Raw genomic sequence first — 21,800 nt, forward strand, 5'->3', positions numbered from 1 at the left:
GCAGAGCGCTCGCTTGGAAGCATCGTCTCTCGTTCCAAACCATAGAGATAGAAAAAGTATAGAGGAATGCGCACCGCCAGCGAGGTGTCGGATTGGTTTGGAATATTTCCGCGTTGCCTCGCTAAACTGACCGCTAAATTTAAGTTGTGCTTCTTGACGGAAAAAAAAGGAAACCTGCCAACCACAACGGTGCCAAGGAAGGATAGCAGCCTCACGGAGCCATGCACCGCCGTTCTAGCAGTGAATATTATTCTCATTTCCAATTCCACCCTGAGAGATGGCAAACGATCGAGCGGCGCCGCTTTCTGCACCCAAGAGAGAATCCCGGCTTTTTTAAAAAAAAAACAAAAACTCAAAACGAAACCCGAAACCCGAAAGTTCACGTTTCGTGTGACTCTTAACTTTCCTGTCTCTATTCCCAGGATCAGGGCAAGGTCCTGCCTCGACTTCAGCTGCCCGGGCTTGGATACACTTCCGGTTAGGCCACCGGAAAAGGCGTCATAGCCCTCCTTCAGACTTCCTGCTTAGGGACGAGCTTGCTGAATGTGGGTCCTCGTTTCTTCTGCTGCGCGTAGCAACAGCAGTGGGGTGTTCTTGCTCTTTCAGTGCAGGAGGGCCAGCTCCTCTGTCTGGACAGGAGGACCCCCTGAGAAATACAAACCCAAATTCTCCTTCCTTTCTTTTTTGTACCAGCTTATATTTGGGAAAGAGACAGGCATTTTGAGGTACCTGCTGTTTCATATGCATTTCAGCGGGGGGGCAATTTTGCTCCTTGTGAGAAATGGTCTCCTTCCTCAACAAACATCCCATACAGACACCCAGTAGAGATGATGTGGTTTATGTCCCTCTCCTCTAAACTCTGCCACTACCCAAAGTTAAATATAGGTTCTCTCATGACTATGGGATTCAAATATTCGATTTCCTCTCCTTATTGGCTCTTTGAGGGCAGTTCTCACACGCCAACCCTTGTTTTCATTTCACCAGTCTCACCTTCTCAAAACAATATATGATTTCTAACATAGCCCTCCCATTTGGAGTTCAGGAGCCAAGTTTTCTCAGTGAAACATGTTTTTCTTCTTTCGGATGGTATCTACTATCTCTTGGAAAATAGGAAACTTCTAGCCCCCCCCCCAATTATGGATAAACAATTGAGAATTGGGAAGATTTGTGAGAGCCTTCTAAGCTTTTTTTTAAAAAAAGAAAACAAAACCCCAAACCATTCTTTTTCATCCGCAGGCTGCCCAGTGCCATGCATTGCCTCCTCGTCAGCCAAGACAAGCGACATGATCCAGTTCTTCTGCCTGATGGTGTGACTGTGGTTCTGGGCAGGGGACCTGAGACACTCGTCACCGATAAAAAATGCTCCCGGACACAAGGTGAGTAATTTGTCTCTTCTTAGAAATTTTTCTTTTCCCTTTTAATACAATCCCCTCCGATCATTGTGCTTGGTCTAATGTTGAACTTTCTGGGATTCTTTGTACAGCATTGGACAGATTGTTCCTTCCTGTTCATCCCTTTGATTGGGTCACTCTCAGGGGGCACAGCCTTCCAAGTTCCGCATGTCAGCAGTGGGTGGGGCCAGATGTAAAAGCAGATGCAGCAACAAATATTAATTTTAACCAGGTATAATTGACTGGTTTGCATGCAGGCTCACACTCCTCAATGCAGGCAAACAGCAGTAGGCCCGGTGAGATGTGTGGCCTGAAGAGAGAGAGAGTAAAAAATATTTAGGCTTCTTGTATATGACTAGCTCAAGTGACCCTATAGCCTACACCAGACATGTTCAACTGGTTGACTGTGATCGACAGGTAGGTCCCCTGGTGATCCTGGTCGATTGCGGGATCCTTATTGATCACGAGCTTAGAAAAACTTTGGAATGAATGTTTCTGCCCCCGCCCCTCTCACTCTGTCCCTCTGTCATGCTAAGTGGGCAGAGTTCAGTGTTTTATCATTGTGGTGTGGAATATGGTGATTGACTTTAGTGGTGTGTGCGTTTGTTATTGGTGGAGTGTGAGATGAGTGAAGTATTTCATTCTCCCTTAAAAGAAGCTCAACAACTGTGTTCTCCCCCCAAAAAGCTCAAGAGCTCTGGTCTCCCCAAAGAAAGCTCAACAATTCTGGTCAGTCCTCAATGACAATTGGTAGATCACTGCCAGATTTTTTACACTGAGAGTAGATTGCAATCTCTTGGGACTTGGATGGGCCTGGCCTACACTCCTTTATTAGTAATGCTCTACTTTCCTGGAACTCCTCCAAGTGAAGTTATGTGTTTTTTTCTTTTTGTTCTGCCTGACTGCACCCCATGGATTTAATGTCTGCTGCTCTGCGGGAGCCACAGAACGAAAACAGAACTAAGTGCAGATATGGATGACAAATCTGAGCACTTCTGGGGGGAGAAGTAGTTGCAAGAGTTTCCAGGCATCAGGAACTACAGAGAGCCAATGCGGTGTAAATGTCCACCATGCTGGACAGGTCAAGGAGTCCTGGGCTCAAATCCCTGCTGGGCCAGTCATTAACTTTCCTGCCTAGAACTTGCCTTACTTGGTTGTGAGATTAAAATGGAGGTGGTGGAGACCAGAAATCCACATATTCTACCCTGAGCACCCTTGAGGGAAAAGCTGGATGCAAGTGAGATCAATACATGCCCCTTCCTTTGCAACTTCTAGAAATGCTACCTTCCCTGATGCCTGTGCATGCCTTTCCAGCCACTGGGGCCGGCCCTGTCATTGGGCAAAGTGAGCCAGAAGCGGGAGCAGCAATAGCACTTTCCCCACCACCACCCTGTCAACACACATGCACACTTCACCACCTTATTGCCTCTGAGCTGGTGATCCCAATTCTTAGCTGGTCCACCCGGACAACACACACTGTAGGAAACGGAATGATTGCCATGATGGGATGGAGAGCAGGCAGTACCTTTGCCAGTGGAACTCTGCATGCAGTGCAGTAGAATGACTGTTTTTTGTGCCTTCCCTTTGCCTGCTTTGCCAGTGGGAGGCTTTCATCTTTCTTTCTTTCTTTCTTTCTTTCTTTCTTTCTTTCTTTCTTTCTTTCTTTTTTCCTTCCTTCCTTCCTTCCTTCCTTCCTTTTCCTTTCTACTGCTTTCTATCCATTTTCCATTTTGTAGATAATATGTTTTATTAAATTTCCACAAATTTCACATAAATTTGCAGTACATAATATTTTTTTCTTTTGTCGACTTCCCATCCCATTATCCGTAGTGTGTTTTTTTTTAATAATTTCCATGGTAATTATTTCTGTTGAATAATTATTATGGCTATGATATAAAAGAGTGAATGTAGGATTCAGCAGAGAGATAGAATACAATAATCTTGAATTATTTCTGCTTTCTACCCATTTTAATTTCCCTCTGGTTTCTTGATACAATGGTACCTTGGTTCTCGAATGGCTTGGCTCCCAAACGCTGCAAACCCGGAAATAAATGTTCCGGTTTGTGAATGTTTTTCAGAAGCTGAACGTCCGACGCAGCTTTCATTTGAGTGCAGGAAGCTCTTGCAGCCAATCGGAAGCCACGCCTTAGTTTTCTTACTGTTTCGGGAGTCAAACTGACTCCTGGAATGGATTAAGTTTAACAACCAAGGTACCACTGTACTGCTTTTTTATTATTACTTCCTCCATTTTCTCTTTCCTCCTTTCACCTTCCTTCCTCTCCCTCCCCACCCACCCATAACTCCTTTAAAAGAAAAAGCCCAGCACCACCAATTCCAGCGGAGAGCCAGTGTGGTGTAGTGGTTAAGAGCGGTAGTCTCGTTATCTGGGGAACCGGGTTCGCGTCTCCACTCCTCCACATGCAGCTGCTGGGTGACCTTGGGCCAGTCACACTTCTTTGAAGTCTCTCAGCCCCACTCACCTCACAGAGTGTTTGTTGTGGGGGAGGAAGGGAAAGGAGAATATTAGCCGCTTTGAGACTCCTTAAGGAAGTGAAAGGCGGGATATCAAATCCAAACTCTTCTTCTTCTTCTTCTTCTTCTTCTTCTTCTGATTTAGTCTTGTGTTTTGATGAATATATGGCAAAATGTTGCTCAAAAAAAGATATGCTAATATGCCTAGAGTAAAATGTGAAGTACTGGATGGAAGAAAAATTAGTGAGGAAAGATAATAAGAATATATAGATGATTTGAGAAGGTTGTAGAATGCAAAGATTATTGTAAATTGTATAATGTGGAGAAAATCGAGTGGGGGCAGAGGGAAGTGGGAGGAAGGAGAAAAGAATAATATGATGGATTGAGGAAATAGAAATGTAAATGTCTGGGGGGATGGGGAGGAAATGGTGTTGGCTTTGGTACATCTGTATTGTAAAGTAATATGTGCAAACCAATAATAATAATAATAATAATAATAATTTCTTTTTCATAAAATAAAATGATTTAGTCTTGTGAATTAATGATTCCATTTGTGAAATCTGGGTCTTCTGGACATGCCTTGCGGGTGTAACCAGCCCTGTTTTCTCTTCCTGTTTCCTCGCAGTGGAGTTGCTGGCCAATTATGCCTATAGATCCGTCCGAGTCACGCAGGTAAGACAGGGAGAGTTCAGATTGTCCCAATTCCGAGCTTTGTGTGTGTGGCTCTGCTCGTACGGGAGCCTTGCTTCCCTAGGAGGGTGAAGCAGCTGTTCTGGGTTTCTGGTCGCACTCAGGCCCCCTAATGTATTTTGGTGTGTTGACAGCGAGGGGTGAACCCCACGTCGGTGGAGGAGATACACCTGCGTTGTGGGGACAGCACCACGCTCCAGGAGGGAGAGACTCTCTGCTTGGTGAATGGGCTGTATCCCTACCGCATCCGTTTCGAGGAAGATTCCCGCTCCCCCAAGAAAACCCTGCTGGAGTTCTTCAGTCCCCGGCGCCCCCTGAAAAAAGAGGAGGATGGCAAGGTCCAGCCTGCCAAGCGGCCCAAGACCTCCTCTCCTTCCGAGGACGAGGAAGACGACGACGTCGACCCCTCGGTGGCTGAGAAATTGAGGCAGCTGCAGGAGACGGCAGCGCAAGCCCAGCGGGCGCAGAGCCAGCCTCCCCGGCAGCTCTCGCATCAGGCTCCCCAGCCGCATGACTCCTGGGAGGACCATGGCAAGCTCCTGGTCTTCACAAAGAAAGGGGTGGTGCCCAGCGCCAAAGTAAGGCCTACAGCTCTCAGCAGGAGCTGGCATTGCTTCTTGTGGGCTGTGTTAGAGTTGTTTAGGCCCATGTGCTAGCTGAGGCTGATGGGAATTGTAGTCCAAAACACCAGCAGAACACAGGTGGCAGGAGGCTGCTTTGGGAAAAGGTTCTGGTTCCATCTTGCGCCCCACCCTGTCCCCTTCTTTAATGTAAGAAGGGCAAATTTTGGCATCAGTTGCCTGGAACCGTGGGCCAAAAGCCAGCTTAAAATAATTAAAACATCAGAAAATGGTAAAACGGGATAAATAACCAGCGCTGAGTAAAACTCAACTCTCTGTCAAATTAACTTTCTAATTGTTAACATGGAGGTCTGTTTATTGTATTTTGTAGCTTATTCTTTTTGCCACAAGATTCTTTGGGTACTTTTTTTTTTTTTTTTTAGAAATACGTGATACAAATGTCTAAAGTAAAACGTCTACAGGACATTATCTGGGCAGGTTGGGCAATACAGTGGTACCTCGGGTTAAGTACTTAATTCTTTCTGGAGGTCTGTTCTTAACCTGAAACTGTTCTTAACCTGAAGCACCACTTTAGCTAATGGGACCTCCTGCTGCTGCTGCGACACCGGGGCACGATTTCTGTTCTCATCCTGAAGCAAAGTTCTTAACCCGAGGTACTATTTCTGGGTTAGCAGAGTCTGTAACCTGAAGCGTATGTAACCCGAGGTACCACTGTATACTCTTCAACCAGGCCTTTGTTTAATTAATATTCTCCAGCCTTTAAAATGTGGTGTCCTGTGCAAGCTCACCTGAGAGATCTCGGTAGGGCTACTCAAAACCAGGAAGTGGGGAAGCAATGTTGCTTTGGGGGTTAGTTGGAAGTTGAGGCCTGACACCAGCCTAGGTGATCCTTGGCCCTCTTTCTGCCTCTCTGCCCAGGTTGCAGGTTTCGATCTGGACGGGACCATAATCACCACGCAGTCTGGGAAGGTGTTTCCTACGAGCCCCGATGACTGGAGGTGAGTGTGGGGCGAGATACCAGGGAGGCGGGGGAATTATGGGTGGCCAGCGTGGTCCATGGCAAAACCTATGTTGATCTAGGTGCAGAGAGGCCCGAGTTCAAATCCCCCACAACCATGAAGCTCATTCTGTCAGCCCAATGCACCTCCCAACAGTTATAGTGTGGGTCAGGCATTGGGTGGGGGGAAGTCACCACATATGCCACCATGGGCTGCTTGGAGGAAAGACGGGGGGGGAGTAATAAAAATGAGACTGTGACCTAGTGGTTAGAGCACCAGGCTCAGACAAGGGAGACCTGTGTTCGTTTCTTTATTTTAATCCATTTCACAACAGGTATATACCACTTTATCGTAATAAAACCTCAAAGTGGTTTATGAAAAGAAGCCCAGACACACACACACACACACACACACACACACACACACTCTCTTTGGCCTACTTTACCGGGTTGCTGTAAGAATAAAGGGTGGGGAGGAAAGCCGAGGACACTGCCTTAATTTCCTTGGAGAAAGGGCAAGCTAAGGAATATAATAAATAGAAGGGAGAATATTCCTACTCATATGAGTGAAAGTGAGAAGAGCTCCCTGGTTGTGGTTGTGATTCCTGCGTTGCAGGGGGTTGGACTGGATGATCCTTGGGGTTCCCTTCGAACTCCACATTCCTGTGATTCTACAAGAGTGACATCAGGCTTTTGTAGGACGAAGGCACTAAAACGGGGGCTTGTGCTGGTGTTTCAGGGTTGTGCTTTGCACTCTAATGTCATCCATAGCAACATGCCATCAGTATTGGGATCAAACTTGGGCCTCCAGCTGTTTTTTTTGGACTATAACTCCCATCATCCCTAGCTAGCAGGACAAGTGGTAAGGGATGATAGGAACTGTAGTCCAAAAACAGCTGGAGACCCAAGTTTGGGAAGCTCTGTTCTAGACAGAGTTGGACTACAATTCCCATCATCCCTACATGGCCAGGCTGGCTGACGCTGATGGGAGTTGGTATCCATCAATACAGAACAACAAACCCCTGTGTTGCAAACTTAACACAACAAACAAAGCAAGCAACGCGAAGACCAGTATACTAGATAGCACTGCAATTCTTATTGCGTGATATACATGATTTAGTACAACAAAAACAGAATATGTACACTTGTAATTTCTCTAATATATTTGAAATCAAATGAGCACACGTCTGTCAATCTTTGAAAGTCCGTGAAAGTATAATAAGTCTATAGTTGAAACAAAGTAATAGATGCTATCCTGTGGGCTAAGCGGTAAAACATTTTTAGGCGTTCATGGTGCCGAAGTGTTGTTGTTGTTGTTTAGTCGTTTAGTCGTGTCCGACTCTTTGTGACCCCGTGGACCAGAGCACGCCAGGCCCCGTGGACCAGAGCACGCCAGGCACTTCTGTCTTCCACTGCCTTCCGCAGTTTGGTCAAACTCATGCTGGTAGCTTCGAGAACACTGTCCAACCATCTTGTCCTCTGTCGTCCCCTTCTCCTTGTGCCCTCCATCTTTCCCAGCATCAGGGTCTTTTCCAGGGAGTCTTCTCTTCTCATGAGGTGGCCAAAGTATTGGAGCCTCAGCTTCACGATCTGTCCTTCCAGTGAGCACTCAGGGCTGATTTACTTAAGAATGGAGAGGTTTGTTCTTCTTGCAGTCCATGGGACTCTCAAGAGTCTCCTCCAGCACCATAATTCACTGTTCTGACTGTTTCGCTGGAATCTTCTTCAGTACAACCCATAGATTAGAAAAATGCCCATGGAGCAGTGGTCACGGTGATATGCATCTATTACTTTGTTTTTGTTGTATTAAAGAAGAAGAGTTTGGATTTGATATCCCACTTTATCACTACCCTAAGGAGTCTCAAAGCGGCTATGATTCTCCTTTCCCTTCCTCCCCCACAACAAACACTCTGTGAGGTGAGTGGGGCTGAGAGACTTCAGAGAAGTGTGACTGGCCCAAGGTCACCCAGCAGCTGCATGTGGAGGAGCGGAGACACGAACCCGGTTCCCCAGATTACGAGACTACCGCTCTTAACCACTACACCACACTGGCTAATCATGTATTTATTAAATCATGTACATCATGGAATAAGAATTGCAGTGCTATCTAGTATACTGGTCTTCATGTTGCTTGGACTGTTTGTTGTGGGAGTTGGTATCCAGCAACCCCTGGGCCATCACAGGCTGCCTGGGTTAGGGAGAGCAGCACTCAGTCATTGCCCTTCACCCCTTTCTGTTTTGCAGAATTCTGTACCCCGAGGTTCCCCGCAAGCTGAAGCAGCTTCAGAGCGAGGGGTACAAGGTAATGCACCTTCCCCAAACCATGTTACTCACTCCAGCTTCTCCTCTCCTCTTCTCACCTCTGTGTTCTTCTCTCCTGCATCTCTGCCCTCTCTTCCCCACCCCTCCCCAACCCCGGCAGGTTGTGATCTTTACCAACCAGATGGGCATCAGTCGCGGGCGCCTCAGGCCTGAAGTTTTCAAAGCCAAGGTGGAAGCAGTGGTGGAGCGGCTTGGCATCCCCATGCAGGTGAGTTGGGGCAGGGAGGACGGCGTATCTCCCAGAATGCTTTGCAAAAGGGTAGTTGCCCATTGAGCAGGGAAAGTGGAGTGGGCTTTGGAAGCAAACATTTTATGGTATAAGTGCCACCTGCAGAATGGAAGAGGGTGGGTTTGTGTATGTGTGTGAGAGAGGAAGAGGAAGAAGGGAAATGGTTTATCGAATATTTACAGATAAATTGCAAACAGAAACATTAGCAGGATTATTGTAATAACCGGCAGTTTCATAAGAGTGTATATTTAAGGTAGATAATTAAATGAGCAAATTAAATGAATTTGGATATGCAGAAGATATTAAAAAAAATAAATTTAAGGAACCGTAGAAAGAGGGTGGGGGGAAGGAAGTCAAATTTTGAAATGTTAAATTGATTGTAAAACTAATGAAACGTATAAACTCGAAAAGTATAAATAAAAACTTTTAAGAGAGGGAGAGAGAAAGAGGAAATGAAGCTGAAAGAGTTAAAAACAGGTGAAGGGCTTTGGGGGCTCCAAGGGCCTTGTGGGTAACTGCCCAGGGGCCACGTCCTAGCAGTAGACAGGGACGAAGTTAATCCACACGCATACATGCATCTACATGCTCTCCCCAACATTCACAGAGCAGCCATTGAATCGTAGAATTGTAGAGTTGGAAGAGACCACGAGGGTCTTCTAGTCCAACTCCCTGCGATGCAGGAATCTTTTCCCATGGTGGGGCTCGAACCCACAACCCACAACAATTAAGAGTCTCATGTTCTACCAGCTGAGCTATCTATTTAAATCTCCTCTTGCCCAGCGCACTCTCTCTCTCTTTCTCTCTCGCTCTCTCCTCCCTAATTTCTCTTTCTCTTCTCTCCCCATCTCAGCCCCCACAAATTTGCAATTAGGGGAGAAAATATCTCATTCCCAAGCCTAAGTCCCTCAGTTGCTGTTCTGCTGTAGTTTCCAGGGATTTGCAGCCATGCGCAAAGATCAAGGCGATGCCGAAATCGAAACAGTGAACTGCTCCCATTTCTCATTCTCCAGCCAGTTTAATATATCTCGCCTCGTCCCCCATTGGGCACTGGATGGGACTCAGCCAAAGTTGCCGGGTGTCAGTAGAGACACCCCAGACTTTGGCCCAGAGATGTTTGATCAAGGAAGGGAAGGAGAGATTGAAAACACTATGAAAATAAAACTCCAGGATGTTTTTTATCTAGACAAGGATGGGACAATCTCACCCTGCTGCCATCCTTCCCCTCCCAGGTCTTCGTGGCGACTGCTTCTGGCGTTTACCGCAAACCTGTCCTCGGCATGTGGGAGCACCTGTGCAAGAAGGTGACTTGAGACTTCATGTATTGCGACTTCGCTGTTAGTTTTATTTTCTGTATTCTGGTCATTTTGCATTGTGATTGGTTGGGAGCGAATTTTCCGTCATCCGCTTATTTTGATTCCACCGTGCCTCATATTTCAAATACAGTGGTACCTCGGGTTAAGAACTTAATTCGTTCCGGAGGTCTGTTCTTAACCTGAAACTGTTCTTAACCTGAAGCACCACTTTAGCTAATAGGGCCTCCTGCTGCCGCTGTGCCGCCGCTGCCCAATTTCTGTTCTCATCCTGAAGCAAAGTTCTTAACCCGAGGTAATATTTCTGGGTCAGCGGAGTCTGTAACCTGAAGCATATGTAACCTGAAGCGTACGTAACCCGAGGTACCACTGTACAGTGGTACATTGGTTGTCGAACAGCTTGGCTCCTGAACAAATCAGCTCCCAAACGCCACAAACCCGGAAGTAAGTGTTCCGGTTTGTGAACAGTTTTTGGAAGCTGAACGTCTGATGGGGCTTCCACGGCTTCCAACTGAGCGTAGGAAGCTCCTGCAGCCAATTGGAAGCCGCGCCTTGATTTGTGAACGGTCTCCCAGAACGGATTAAGTTCGACAACCAAGGTGTGGGTTGCTGAAGGTTACTTTAATCGGTTTAAGTTTTAAAGGTTGCATTTTTTCCAGTGTGGCTGGATCAGATTGTTACGGGGGGGTGGTGGTCTTTGTTGTGGATTTTGTCATCTGCCTTGTGTATCGCGATGTAGAAAGGTAGCATACAAATTTGAAGGAAAGGAAGAAGGTACAAGGGTTCAGGGGTGGGAAGGAGAGAGGGAGAGATCTGTATCACAACAAGCCTTGACTTCCCACCCCTCATTCCCAAACTCTCTTCCAAGGCAAACGGTGGCCTAGAAGTCTCTTTGCAGCAAAGCGTCTATGTTGGAGGTGAGTCAAACACTCAACTGAGCTGGGAATCCTAAGAACGGGTGGCACTTAACAGGGAAATAGAGCGCAGAGGCTGCAGTGTTGCGCAGTTCCATTTCTTACTCTCTGCACAAGCCCATCCTTTCTCTCCCTCTTGTGCTCGCTTTATTTATTACATTTATATACCGTCTTCATCTTGCAAGGTCTCAAGGTGGTGTGACTGGTTCCCTCCTTCTCCTCCCCATCACAACAAACAATCCTGCGAGATAGGTTAAGCTAAGAGATGGTGGCTTCCCCAAGATCACCCATAGTAGAGCGGGGATTTGAACTCCTGTCTCCCAGGCCCTAGTCCAGCGCTCTTAACCGTTTCACCACACTGGCGATTTGTAGGCAAGAACACGCAGAGGGCCGCATGAAATTAGGCCGAGGGCCACACTCCCCACTCCAATGCTATGGGATGCTATTCACAGTACAGTGGTACCTCGGGTTAAATACTTAATTCGTTCTGGAGGTCCGTTCTTAACCTGAAACTATTCTTAACCTGAAGCACCACTTTAGCTAAAGGGGCCTCCTGCTGCCGCCGCACCGCAGGAGCCCGATTTCTGTTCTCATCCTGAAGCAGTTCTCTGGGGTAGCGGAGTCTGTAACCTGAAGCATATGTAACTCGAGGTACCACTGTATAATGAGAGAATGGGTGCAGTTTGCTTAGTACCTTCATTTGGTGGGAGCAAGAAACAATTTCAGGCTTGTGCATCTTCACTGCAGGGAAAGTTGTTTCTGTGCTTCCCCTACACTGAATTTACATGCCCCAGTTGTGAGCGTTAGCAATGATCTGTTGAGTTATCCACCTTGTGCTGCTGGTTGTGTTTTCATAGCTCCTTCCCCACCCCCTCCATAGATGCAGCTGGGCGACCACCAAACTGGGCCCCAGGACACAAGAAGAAGGATTTCTCATGCAGTGACCGCTTGGTATGCGATCAATTCTTCTCTTTCCTGTCATCTCCTCCAGTTTCCCTTAACCACGAAGCAGAAAATTTGGCCCCCCCTGGATTAAAGAACAGCTGCTCTGGTTTAACACCCACTATTCCCCCTCTTCTCTTCTGCCAGGGTTTTTTTTATTATTATTTCAAAAAGAATTTACGTACCGCCATTGATATGCTGCAATATCAGGGCGGCGTGCAGAAATTAAACATCATTGAAACAAGTGCATAATCATTAAGCAGTGCAGAACAGTCATTGCCATCAACCTGCCCAAAGGGTCCCTCCTGTTTTTACTTAGGCAAGATGTGATTGCTGTCATGGAAATGCTGTTCAGGACTGTATTTTGTGCCCAGGTAAATACTAGATACACAGAACTTGCCCTTTAGCATCCTTAGAATATCAGCGTTCAGTCCAAAGCCAAGTTTCTAGCACTCATGGAATTCCTCCTTTAAAAAAAAAAAAATTAAAAGCAAACTTTCTGTGTATTTAAAACATTTCTATCCCACCTCTCCTTCAAAAATTCAAGGTGGCAGTTTCTAATAGTCCTCCACTGAAAACTAGGGGGGGGGGACATGCCTTTCACCTCATTTTCTCCCTCTACCACCTTTCTTGATGTCCTCAAATCCCACAGATAATTTGGAAACCTGAAGGCAGATCCAGAATGCAGTTTTGGTTTGGATTTTGCCCCAATTCTATCCTCCGTGTTAAGCAAGTTGCATACCCACCCACCTAGTTACACAGCTAGTTTGCATGTTCTTTTACAGTTTTAAAATTGGCGAAGGTGGGAGGTAGTTGGAGGTCTTAGGTAGTGATGCTAAATTCTCCAGAATAATCTTTTGGAGAATAGTTTCAAGAATATTCTTGATTAATGAGAATATTAGAGAATTTTCATTTAAAACAGGAGAATATTCATTTTAATGCATTGAAAGTGATAAAATTTTAATGCATTGAAAATTATATAATTAATCAATATACATCTTTATTAATGGGTAAACTTGTTCAGATGGCAACCAAAAACTGTACAGATACTTTTATTTAATGGGGTAATGCAGTGAATTAACATTCTTTGATTATTTTTTTTACCAAACTTGAAATTGAAAATTCAGTGTGAATGACTCATGTCAATCACTAAGTCTGCCACTAACCATATATTTACCATCAACTTTGAATTCTAATTATGTTGTGTATATATGAAATGTAGCTTTTAAAGTAAAAGGAATATAAAAAAAACCTCAGGTCTGCTACATGAGTACGTTCTTTAACAAGCATATCTACATGGGACGGTATTTTTAGTGCAATACTAATAAAAACAATATAAACTTTAAAATGAATGCTATTATTTCCAGAAAATAGCGGGTTCTTACAATAGAATTTACAGTTTGTGGAGAATATTCTCACCTCACATCACTAGTCTTAGGAATGTTTTGGCCATGGGTAGGCAAACTAAGGCTTGGGGGCTGGATCCGGCCCAGTCACCTTCTAAATCCAGCCTGTGGACGGTCCAGGAATCAGTGTGTTTTTTACATGAGTAGAATGTGCCCTTTTATTTAAAATGCATCTCTGGGTTATTTGTGGGGCATAGGAATTTGTTCACACCCCCCCCCCAAAAAAAATAGTCCGGCCCCCCACGAGGTCTGAGGGACAGAGGACCGGCCCCCAGCTGGAAAAGTTTGCTGGCTACTGGTTTTGGCTATTTGAGGAAGTGGTGCCTTGCAGTGAAGTGTTTGAGTTGGAAAAAGGAAAAAAGTTGTACCGATGTGCTTTCTACACAAAAATCTGGGCTGGTATCGGCAGCTCACATCGAGCACCTAGCAGCCAGCTACTAGCCAACCGGCTTACTTGCGCTATTGCTGCCTTCGGTGACCAGTTGTGCACCAGATGTTTTAGAAACACAAAATGATGTGTTTGATTTGTGTATGGTAAGGAACTCACGGGCCCGAGAATACAGTGGTACCTCAGGTTAAGTACTTAATTCATTCCAGAGCTCCGTTCTAAACCTGAAACTGTTCTTAACCTGAAGCACCACTTTAGCTAATGGGACCTCCTGCTGCCACCACGCCACTGGAGCCTGATTTCTGTTCTTATCCTGAAGCAAAGTTCTTAACCTGAAGCACTTTTTCTGGCTTAGTGGAGTGTGTAACCTGAAGCGTATGTAACCTGAGGTACCACTGTATCTGCTTTCTCTTTTTGTAACGAGTTTCTAGCCCTCATGGTGCAGAGGGGGGCGGGGCAGACCTGAAAATGTGTAGGCAGCAAAATCTTAGAAGTCAGCGGGGGACTAAGAAGGGAAGCGAAGGCAGAGCGTCAATGCCCTTTATCCCTTCCTGGTGGTGCAGCTATCTTATTCTTCTCATTCTCCTCGTTCTCTCAATCCTAGACAGAGTATTTCAAACCCTTAGGCGAGTTTGGAAGCAAATGACACAAGATGAACAGGCCGAGATGCAAATTGCACGTACTGGGTGTACTTTTGTTGTGGCCACGGAGTGTGTGTGTTCTGGCTGCCAAGAGTACAAGTCGTTCTCATCAGCTCACACTTTTCCTTGGCTCCTTTCCCCACGTTAACAGCTCTCCCTTCTGCCCATCCTCACAGTTCGCTCTGAATGCTGGGCTTCCCTTCCGCACCCCCGAAGTGTATTTCCTGGGCTGGAAAGAGCCACCGTTTGCACTCCCCAACTTTGATCCGGTGAATGATTTCTCTTTATTTTAGAGCTGGGCTCGCTTTTGCTTTCCGTTCATATAGAACCGGGTGTTGCCTTTTTGCATGCCATTAATTTGACTCTGAGAGGGACGCAGGTGGCGCTGTGGGTTAAACCACAGAGCCTAGGACTTGCCGATCAGAAGGTCGGCGGTTCGAATCCCCGCGACGGGGTGAGCTCCCATTGTTCGGTCCCTGCTCCTGCCCACCTAGCAGTTCAAAAGCACGTCAAAGTGCAAGTAGATAAATAGGTACCGCTCCGGCGGGAAGGTACATGGCATTTCCATGCGCTCCTCTGGTTCACTAGAAGCGGCTTAGTCATGCTGGCCACATGACCCAGAAACTGTACGCCGGCTCCCTCTGCCAGTAAAGCGAGATGAGTGCCGCAACCCCAGAGTCGGCCACGACTGGACTTAACTGTCAGGGGTCCATTTTCCTTTACCTTTAATTTGAGTCTGAATTGATTTTAGAATGTATTTCAATTAAATGATTATGATTTTATGTAAAGTAAAGGTAAAGGTACCCCTGCCCGTACGGGCCAGTCTTGACAGACTCTGGGGTTGTGCGCCCATCTCACTCAAGAGGCCGGAGGCCAGCACTGTCCGGAGACACTTCCGGGTCACGTGGCCAGCGTGACAAAGCTGCATCTGGCGAGCCAGCGCAGCACACGGAAACGCTGTTTACCTTCCCGCCAGTAAGCGGTCCCTATTTATCTACTTGCACCCAGGGGTGCTTTCAAACTGCTAGGTTGGCAGGCGCTGGGACCGAGCAACGGGAGCGCACCCCGCCGCGGGGATTCGAACCGCCAACCTGTGTTAATTTTACTGTTGTTAGCTGCTCTGAGCCCGGCTTCGGCTGGGGAGGGCAGGATATAAATAAAAACATTATTATTATTATTATTATTATTATTATTATTATTATTATTATTATTATTATATTTTGTGATCTGCAAAACGATCTTTGCAGGTTGCTATTTGGAGGAGGAGAGGGGGCTTTTGAGTCTGACAGAGAATGGGCTTCCCTCCGACCACCTAATGAGCTCATGGCAGAGGGTGAGATTCAAATTGGGGAATTTTGGATTCTCGCCAGCAGTCTCTTAGGTCTGGGATGGGGAAACCTCTGGCCCTCTGCATATTATTGGACTCCAACTCCCATCAGACCCATCTAGCAGGGCCAGTCAATGGTCAGGGGTGATAGCAGTTTAGTTCATCAACATTTGGGGGTCTACAGGTTCCTCGCTCCTGCTCTAGGGCAACTTTGCTCAAAAATATGACTGAACCCAGGTCCTCTTTATGGGGGACAAGTGGCAGGAGCAGGGGGGCTGATTGCTGAACAAAAGAAGACCTTTATAGACCTCCAAAGAAAGTTACTGAAAAGGTTTGCCTGTTGCTGCTTGTGGTTCCCCACTTCCAAGAATTGTGGGGAGCTGAAGGCAAAAAAAGTGTTGGATGCCAGCATGTTCTCTGCCTACTCAGAAGACCGTTTAAAAAAGGAAAGCCATGTGGGTGGCAGGACCAGAACTTTATCCTAAACTGTGGCTGAGCAGTGGGCTTCCCTGCTAGTCAGTTAAGCAGCTTTTGAGTCAGCAACTGTGATTTATTTATTTTTTGCTGAGAAAACCTGCACATAGTCACCTGGCTATTCTTGCAGAGTTTTACAGTCGCATTATTTTAGCACCTTATTCCAATTTAGAGTGTGCATTTTCCCCCTTTTCTCTCCCCCCACTGAAATTGGGCCCGGCAAGATCTGCAAAAGCAGAGGGTTTAATAGGCACAGCTGACAGACTCGCCTAACACTATTACCTACAAAGTCTCAGTCTCTGTGTCTGTTCTATTCATACATTTGCCATTATTGTCTCCTCTTACACAGCGAACGCTGGACCCCAAGGCACGGCTGTATGACCCCCCAGACGCTTGCCTGACCTCGTCCTCCCCAGAGGTGGTTGTAGCTGTTGGCTTCCCTGCTGGTGAGTGGCCATTCACACCTTCCTTATCCAAGCTTCGTTTTCCAAAACTTTGTGCAAAAGGTTCCTCCAGTCTCAAAAAGTGTTCATGGGCAACAGATGCCTTTCCCTGTGGAGCTTCCATGCGCTTCAATTCCCAACTGGAGTTTAGCTTTTTTGCTAAACCCAGACTGTTTGTCAGGCTTTTTCCTCCCTTGGTTAGTCAAAAGCAGGGGTCAGCAACCTTTTTCAGCCGTGGGCCGGTCCACCCTCCCTCGGACCATGTGGTGGGCCGGACTATATTTTGAAAAAAAATATGAATGAATTCCTATGCCCCACAAATAACCCAGAGATGCGTTTTAAATAAAAGCACACATTCTATTCATGTGAAAACGCCAGGCAGGCCCGACAAATAACCCAGAGATGCATTTTAAATAAAAGGACATATTCTACTCGTGTACAAACATGCTGATTTCCGGACCGTCCATGGGCCGGATTTAGAAGGTGTTTGGGCCGCATCCGGCCCCCGGGCCTTAGGTTGCCTACCCCTAGTCAAAAGGCTGGGGGAATTAGGCTCGGAATGATGGGGCTGTGTTTTTGCTAGAGAGGCTTATGCTACAGAGCAGTAGAATTGTGAAATAAGGCACCTTTCCTAACAGCCCAATTGGATGTCAGGCTTCAGGGAATTGGCTTCCTCCCCCATGGCCGTAGATAAGCAGAACAAAGGAAAAGGAGTCTTCTTACCAGTTCGAAACTTTAATAATCACAGCGAGAGAACAAAGAACACATCTCCTAGTCATGGCGGTGCTCCCAATTAAAGAGCCCACCCCTTTCAGTCTCCATGAACCTATGCCACTTCTGTGTCTCGTAATCTGAGCTTGTCCCCTCTGTGCTTTCTGTTCTGCCACTTTCTGAGCCCTTCTCGACTTTGGGGAGGGCGGTGGAGGAATGCTGTCTAGAGACTGTGACCCTGTTAACCCTCTCCCTTCCAGTGTTTCTTCTCCCAGCTGCTCCCCATCCAGTATTTCCCAGCTTCTGCCTTCTGAACTATGCCCCTCTGCAAACCATTATTCCAAATCTATACTGTCCTGCTCCTGCGAAGATTCAGGATCTGGAGCAGGAGCAGGGGAAGGCTCCTCAGTGCAGCCCTCCGCAGCACGGTCCCTGACATTGGATCAGGCCCATGGTCTACTTAGTCCAGCATCCTGCTCTCACAGTGGCCAACCCAGGTGCCTGCAGGAAACCCGCAAGCCGGACCTGAGCCAAGAGCAGCATTCTCCCCTCTGTAGTTTCTAGAAACTGGTATTCAGAAGCAAACTTCCCCTGACAACAGAAGCAGAACACTGGGTTAGTAGCCATTGGCGTCTGGCTGCTAACCAGAAGGTTGGTGGTTCGAGCCTAGCCAAGGACAACTTTCAGCAGGATTCCTGAATTGTAGGTGATTGATGAGCCTCAGGGTTACCTTCCAACTATACAATTCTAAAATTCTATAGCCTTATCTTTCACAAATTCATATTTTAAAGCTGTTCCAGTAGTCATAAGGCAGGGAAATTGGCTAGTTCAGAAAGAAAATGAGGGCCTTCTGATAGGATGTTGCAAGGACAATGAAGGGAGCAGAGTATCAAAGCTGTGACTGCAACAGGGACCTTTGAGATGGATGCAAATATTTCTAGCAAAGTGCTTGGTGCCACATCTTGACGTTGGGTCAAAATGCCTGGGAAACGCTGCTCTACCCTGTTTTATCTTTTAACCAGAGTTTGAAACTCCCATTGCTCTCGGCGCATTTTGGACAGGGAATTTCATTAGCGCGAGCAGTTTCTGAGCTTCTTAGTACTGCGCCTAAGATTTCAGATTAAAACTGCAGTGTGGAAGGAAAGGAGGACCTTTTTCTGCCTCCCCACTTCCAGCCACTCTCTGAAGATTGGAGAAGAGACCCTCTTAAGAATATTAGGGGGTGGGCAGGGGAAGGAGGACTAGACCATGTGAAAAGACGAACATAATATTTTAGCTGCAGTTCATTCATTTTCAGCTATGTATTCTTGTTATAAAAAAAAAAAGTGCGCCTGGGCATTCCGTTGTTGCGGCCACAACCTTGGCTTAAGGTGCCATTTAGCTCCTAGCGTTCATATCTCAGATTCTAACACTGCTTTTAACACCGTCGTCTTTTCTCGCTCCAGCTGGCAAGTCAACTTTTTTGAAGCGACACTTGGCCTCTGCTGGTTACGCCTATGCCAACCGGGTAAGTAGGAGACAGCGGCTGCCTGGGAGTAAGCCTTGAAGATGGCCCTGCCTGTCTTCTTCTTCTTTCTCCTCCTCCTCCTCCTCCTCCTCCTCCTCTCTTCTCTTGTAACCCATCTTCTCCCACTCCCCTTTACAGGACACACTTGGCTCATGGCAGAAGTGTGTGGCTACATGCCAAGCAGCACTGCAGGCAGGGAAGAGCGTAATAGTGGACAACACCAATCCGGACTTGGAATCGAGATCCAGGTGAGGCTTCTCTGGTCAGCAGATGTGGTGAGGTTGCTCATCCAGCAGGCAGGAGAAAAACCATTGTGCCCTTTTCCCCCCACCAGGTATATTGACTGCGCCAAGGAAGCCGGCGTTCCCTGCCGCTGTTTCCTGTTCACTGCTTCATTGGAACAAGCCAAGCACAACAACAGAGTGAGTAGCTTGTTAGGAAAGTTATCAAAAAGTTTCCGCTGCTTTTTCTCCAGAGGAGGGACCGGATCACCTGTTTGAACTCGTGTTCCCCACTCTTCTGCTTTCACCCCAGTTCTGGAGAAATAAATCAAGACTGCAAAAGGATTTCTCTCTCTCTGTCTCGTTATAGTCAGCCTTATCATTAGCCAAACTGTCAGGCAGCCCCTTCCCCGGGCTGGAGATGATGCCTACTTTTCTGAGAGCTGTACCACAGGGTGACCCATAGGAGACTTTGGTTTGTTAAGGAGCCCTGAAACGAGCCATCTGTCTTTGGAAAAGTGCCTTGATGGACAGTGTCAATAGTTTAGTAAATGAGAGCCCTGGGATTTAGGAGAGATGGCTGGATTTGAGCCCCTGCTTTTCCAAATTGTTAAGGGTTGAGGCATCTGCGACCCTCGGACATGGAGGGAGCACCCATTTCTGGCACATCACTGGCATGTGGCCCACCGCCAAAAGTTATTTCATTCCTGCTCTAACTCAGCAGCCTAAGATCTGACGTGTACCTCTTCTGTTTATGAATGGCCTCTCTCAGAAGTGATGTACAGCATTCTTAACCCGCCATATCTTATACAGTCGTACCTTGGTTCTCAAATGGAATCCATTCCGGAAGTCCATCCGACTTTCGAAAACAAAGACGTGGCTTCCGATTGTCTGCAGGGGCTTCCTGCACTCAGTTTGAAGCTGCGTCGGATGTTCAGCTTCTGAAAAACGTTAGCAAACCGGAACACTCTTCCGGGTTTGTGGCGCTTGGGAGCCAAAATGTTCCGAGTCATAAGGCGTTTGAGAACCAAGGTACGACTGTAGTCGAAACTATTCTGAAAGTGAAGTCTGGATTTCTGTTTACTCTGATGTGTTGTGGGAGGGACAGGACACGTTTTAAATAGATTGCTACGTGACATGTGCCCCCAAGCTCCTGGAGTTTCCCTTTGTCTCTTTCCAGTTAGTGCTGCCTCCCCTGTGTTTTGTTTGTTTTCTTCTGTCTTTCTGTTGTGCCTAATAATCAAAGCACATCCTTCATGAACTTACCCAGTCCTCTTTGATAGCTGTGTAGGCTATTGGCCAGTGTAGATTAACTGTGTGCTGTGCGAAGCACTTTTGAAGTGGATCCTCCTTGTTTCTTCATGCTCTGACACCAGCCAGCTTGCCCCCAAGGGGAACATCCCCATATCCTGTTCAAATAAGGAGCCCCCAGAATGACTACAGAGCAACCTCTTTTTCTTCTTCATTTCAGTTCCGGGAAATGACGGAAAAGGGGCATGTGCCCGTGAATGATATCGTCCTGAACAGTTATAAGTGAGTTTCTGAATTACTTATAGGAGGGAGGGAAGCTTGTAGTGGCATGGGGAGGGGGAAAGGGTGAAGCTTCTATGAAACTACTGAATCTTAAGCTTTGGGGGCCCTAATCCCAGTGGCCCCATAAGCGACTTTAGGCCACGTCGCTTAAAATTTCTAGTAGACCCAATCTGAGTCACACAACTCAAATTGATTTTTTGTTCTATATTCTTCAGCAGTCCCAAAGTTTTGAGAGTCAGTAGCACAGATGTTGTAAAGGTGTGGCGATCTGTTGTGGAACAACCCCATTGAAGAAGATAGCAGGGGTGGTTGCCCAGATCTCGTTGCTGGTTGCGAGCCCCCCCCCCCAACAATTCAAGTTTCAGGGGCCCCCAAATGTAGGTCCGGCCACTTCTGGGGAAGGCTGTTTCTGTACCACCACCCCGATTTCTTTGGCACCTGGCCAGCACCCGCTAAAGAATGAAGAAAGCAGGATTGTACACTTGCGTTGAACAAACTCTATTTTGTTGTGTTTGTCATGCACAAATATTGCATGTTCCCGTCATCCAGCTCTCACCTGATAAAAACAAACTACTAGCTCTCAAGGTGGTTTGTGTAGAAAAAAAGGGGAAATGGCCTGTTTTGAACTTCAACCCTGAGATGAACTGTGGGGAGTTAGACCACTTCTCCCCAAGTCCATTTTCATTTTTAAGTTTCGCCATGAAACACCCAAGTAAAAATATATGCACTTAACACTAACTTAGTTCCAGAAAATAGGCTGAGGACTGAATAGGCCCCATCTCTGAAACATCACTTAATATTCTCTCTCTCTCTCTCTCTTTGCTAGGAATAAGTTTGTGGAACCATTGTTGGACGAGGGTTTCTCTGAAATCCTCAAGATTCACTTTGTGCCTCAGTTTGCAGATTCTCAACTAGAGTCACTTTACCGGCAATTTTCTGAGGGATGACAGTATCCTGCTATTTGCACCCATCTGACAGAGCCTTTTTTTCGAAATGTACCTTTGTTGCCAAAGGAAGGTATACTTAAGTGTGATGGCTCCCCCTGCTGGTCAAAGGGGAACCTCGCTTTGGGCTGTAGAACGTCCTCAGGCTGTTTGAAAGTGGGAGTGGAGACTATATAATAGGATTCCCTTTTCCCCTGTGAGAAGGCATTTTAGAAACAATGAGAAATAAAAGTTTTGGAACCCAAACAGTTGTCCTCTTATTTTTCAGGTGAGAGCTATAGGCCTCTTTGTCACCCAAATATAGCCAGAATGGGGAATTTACATTAAGACTTGTTTTTGGAAGCAATTCTGCTCTTG

The 21,800-nt window shown here is 46.6% G+C and overlaps 1 protein-coding gene and 1 long non-coding RNA gene across 3 annotated transcripts; one reads left to right on the forward strand and one right to left on the reverse strand.

The window, feature by feature from the left end:
• Positions 1 to 443: 443 nt before the first annotated feature.
• On the forward strand, positions 444 to 21,689 carry PNKP (polynucleotide kinase 3'-phosphatase). 2 transcript variants are annotated; one of them, XM_081837864.1, is made up of 17 exons: positions 444 to 545; positions 1,237 to 1,376; positions 4,489 to 4,535; positions 4,688 to 5,131; positions 6,053 to 6,132; positions 8,376 to 8,433; positions 8,554 to 8,661; positions 9,912 to 9,983; positions 10,861 to 10,909; positions 11,787 to 11,857; positions 14,460 to 14,552; positions 16,434 to 16,530; positions 18,684 to 18,745; positions 18,884 to 18,993; positions 19,080 to 19,167; positions 20,438 to 20,499; positions 21,326 to 21,689. In XM_081837864.1, coding segments are annotated over exons 1-17 (1,704 nt in total). In that variant the 5' UTR covers positions 444 to 543; the 3' UTR covers positions 21,447 to 21,689. The 2 variants fall into 2 exon arrangements, with proteins under 2 accessions (XP_081693990.1, XP_081693989.1); XM_081837863.1 differs by having other exon boundaries at positions 502 to 725.
• Positions 12,010 to 14,453, reverse strand: LOC309328333. The gene is made up of 2 exons (XR_014150786.1): positions 13,268 to 14,453; positions 12,010 to 12,513 (listed from the first exon to the last, which is right to left on the reverse strand). It is a non-coding gene; the product is annotated as an uncharacterized lncRNA (long non-coding RNA).
• Positions 21,690 to 21,800: the final 111 nt, after the last annotated feature.

Source organism: Podarcis erhardii, assembly GCF_964252035.2.
Source record: "Podarcis erhardii genome assembly, chromosome: 13".
Classification (NCBI taxonomy): Eukaryota; Metazoa; Chordata; class Lepidosauria; order Squamata; family Lacertidae; genus Podarcis; species Podarcis erhardii.

Coding starts and splice junctions, on each gene's coding strand:
- PNKP (XM_081837863.1), top strand. CDS start 544: ATGTGGGTCCTCGTTTCTTCTGCTGCGCGTAGCAACAGCAGTGGGGTG. Junction 5,132..6,052: donor GGGTGGTGCCCAGCGCCAAA/GTAAGGCCTACA, acceptor CTCTCTGCCCAG/GTTGCAGGTTTCGATCTGGA. Junction 19,168..20,437: donor AAGCCAAGCACAACAACAGA/GTGAGTAGCTTG, acceptor TCTTCATTTCAG/TTCCGGGAAATGACGGAAAA.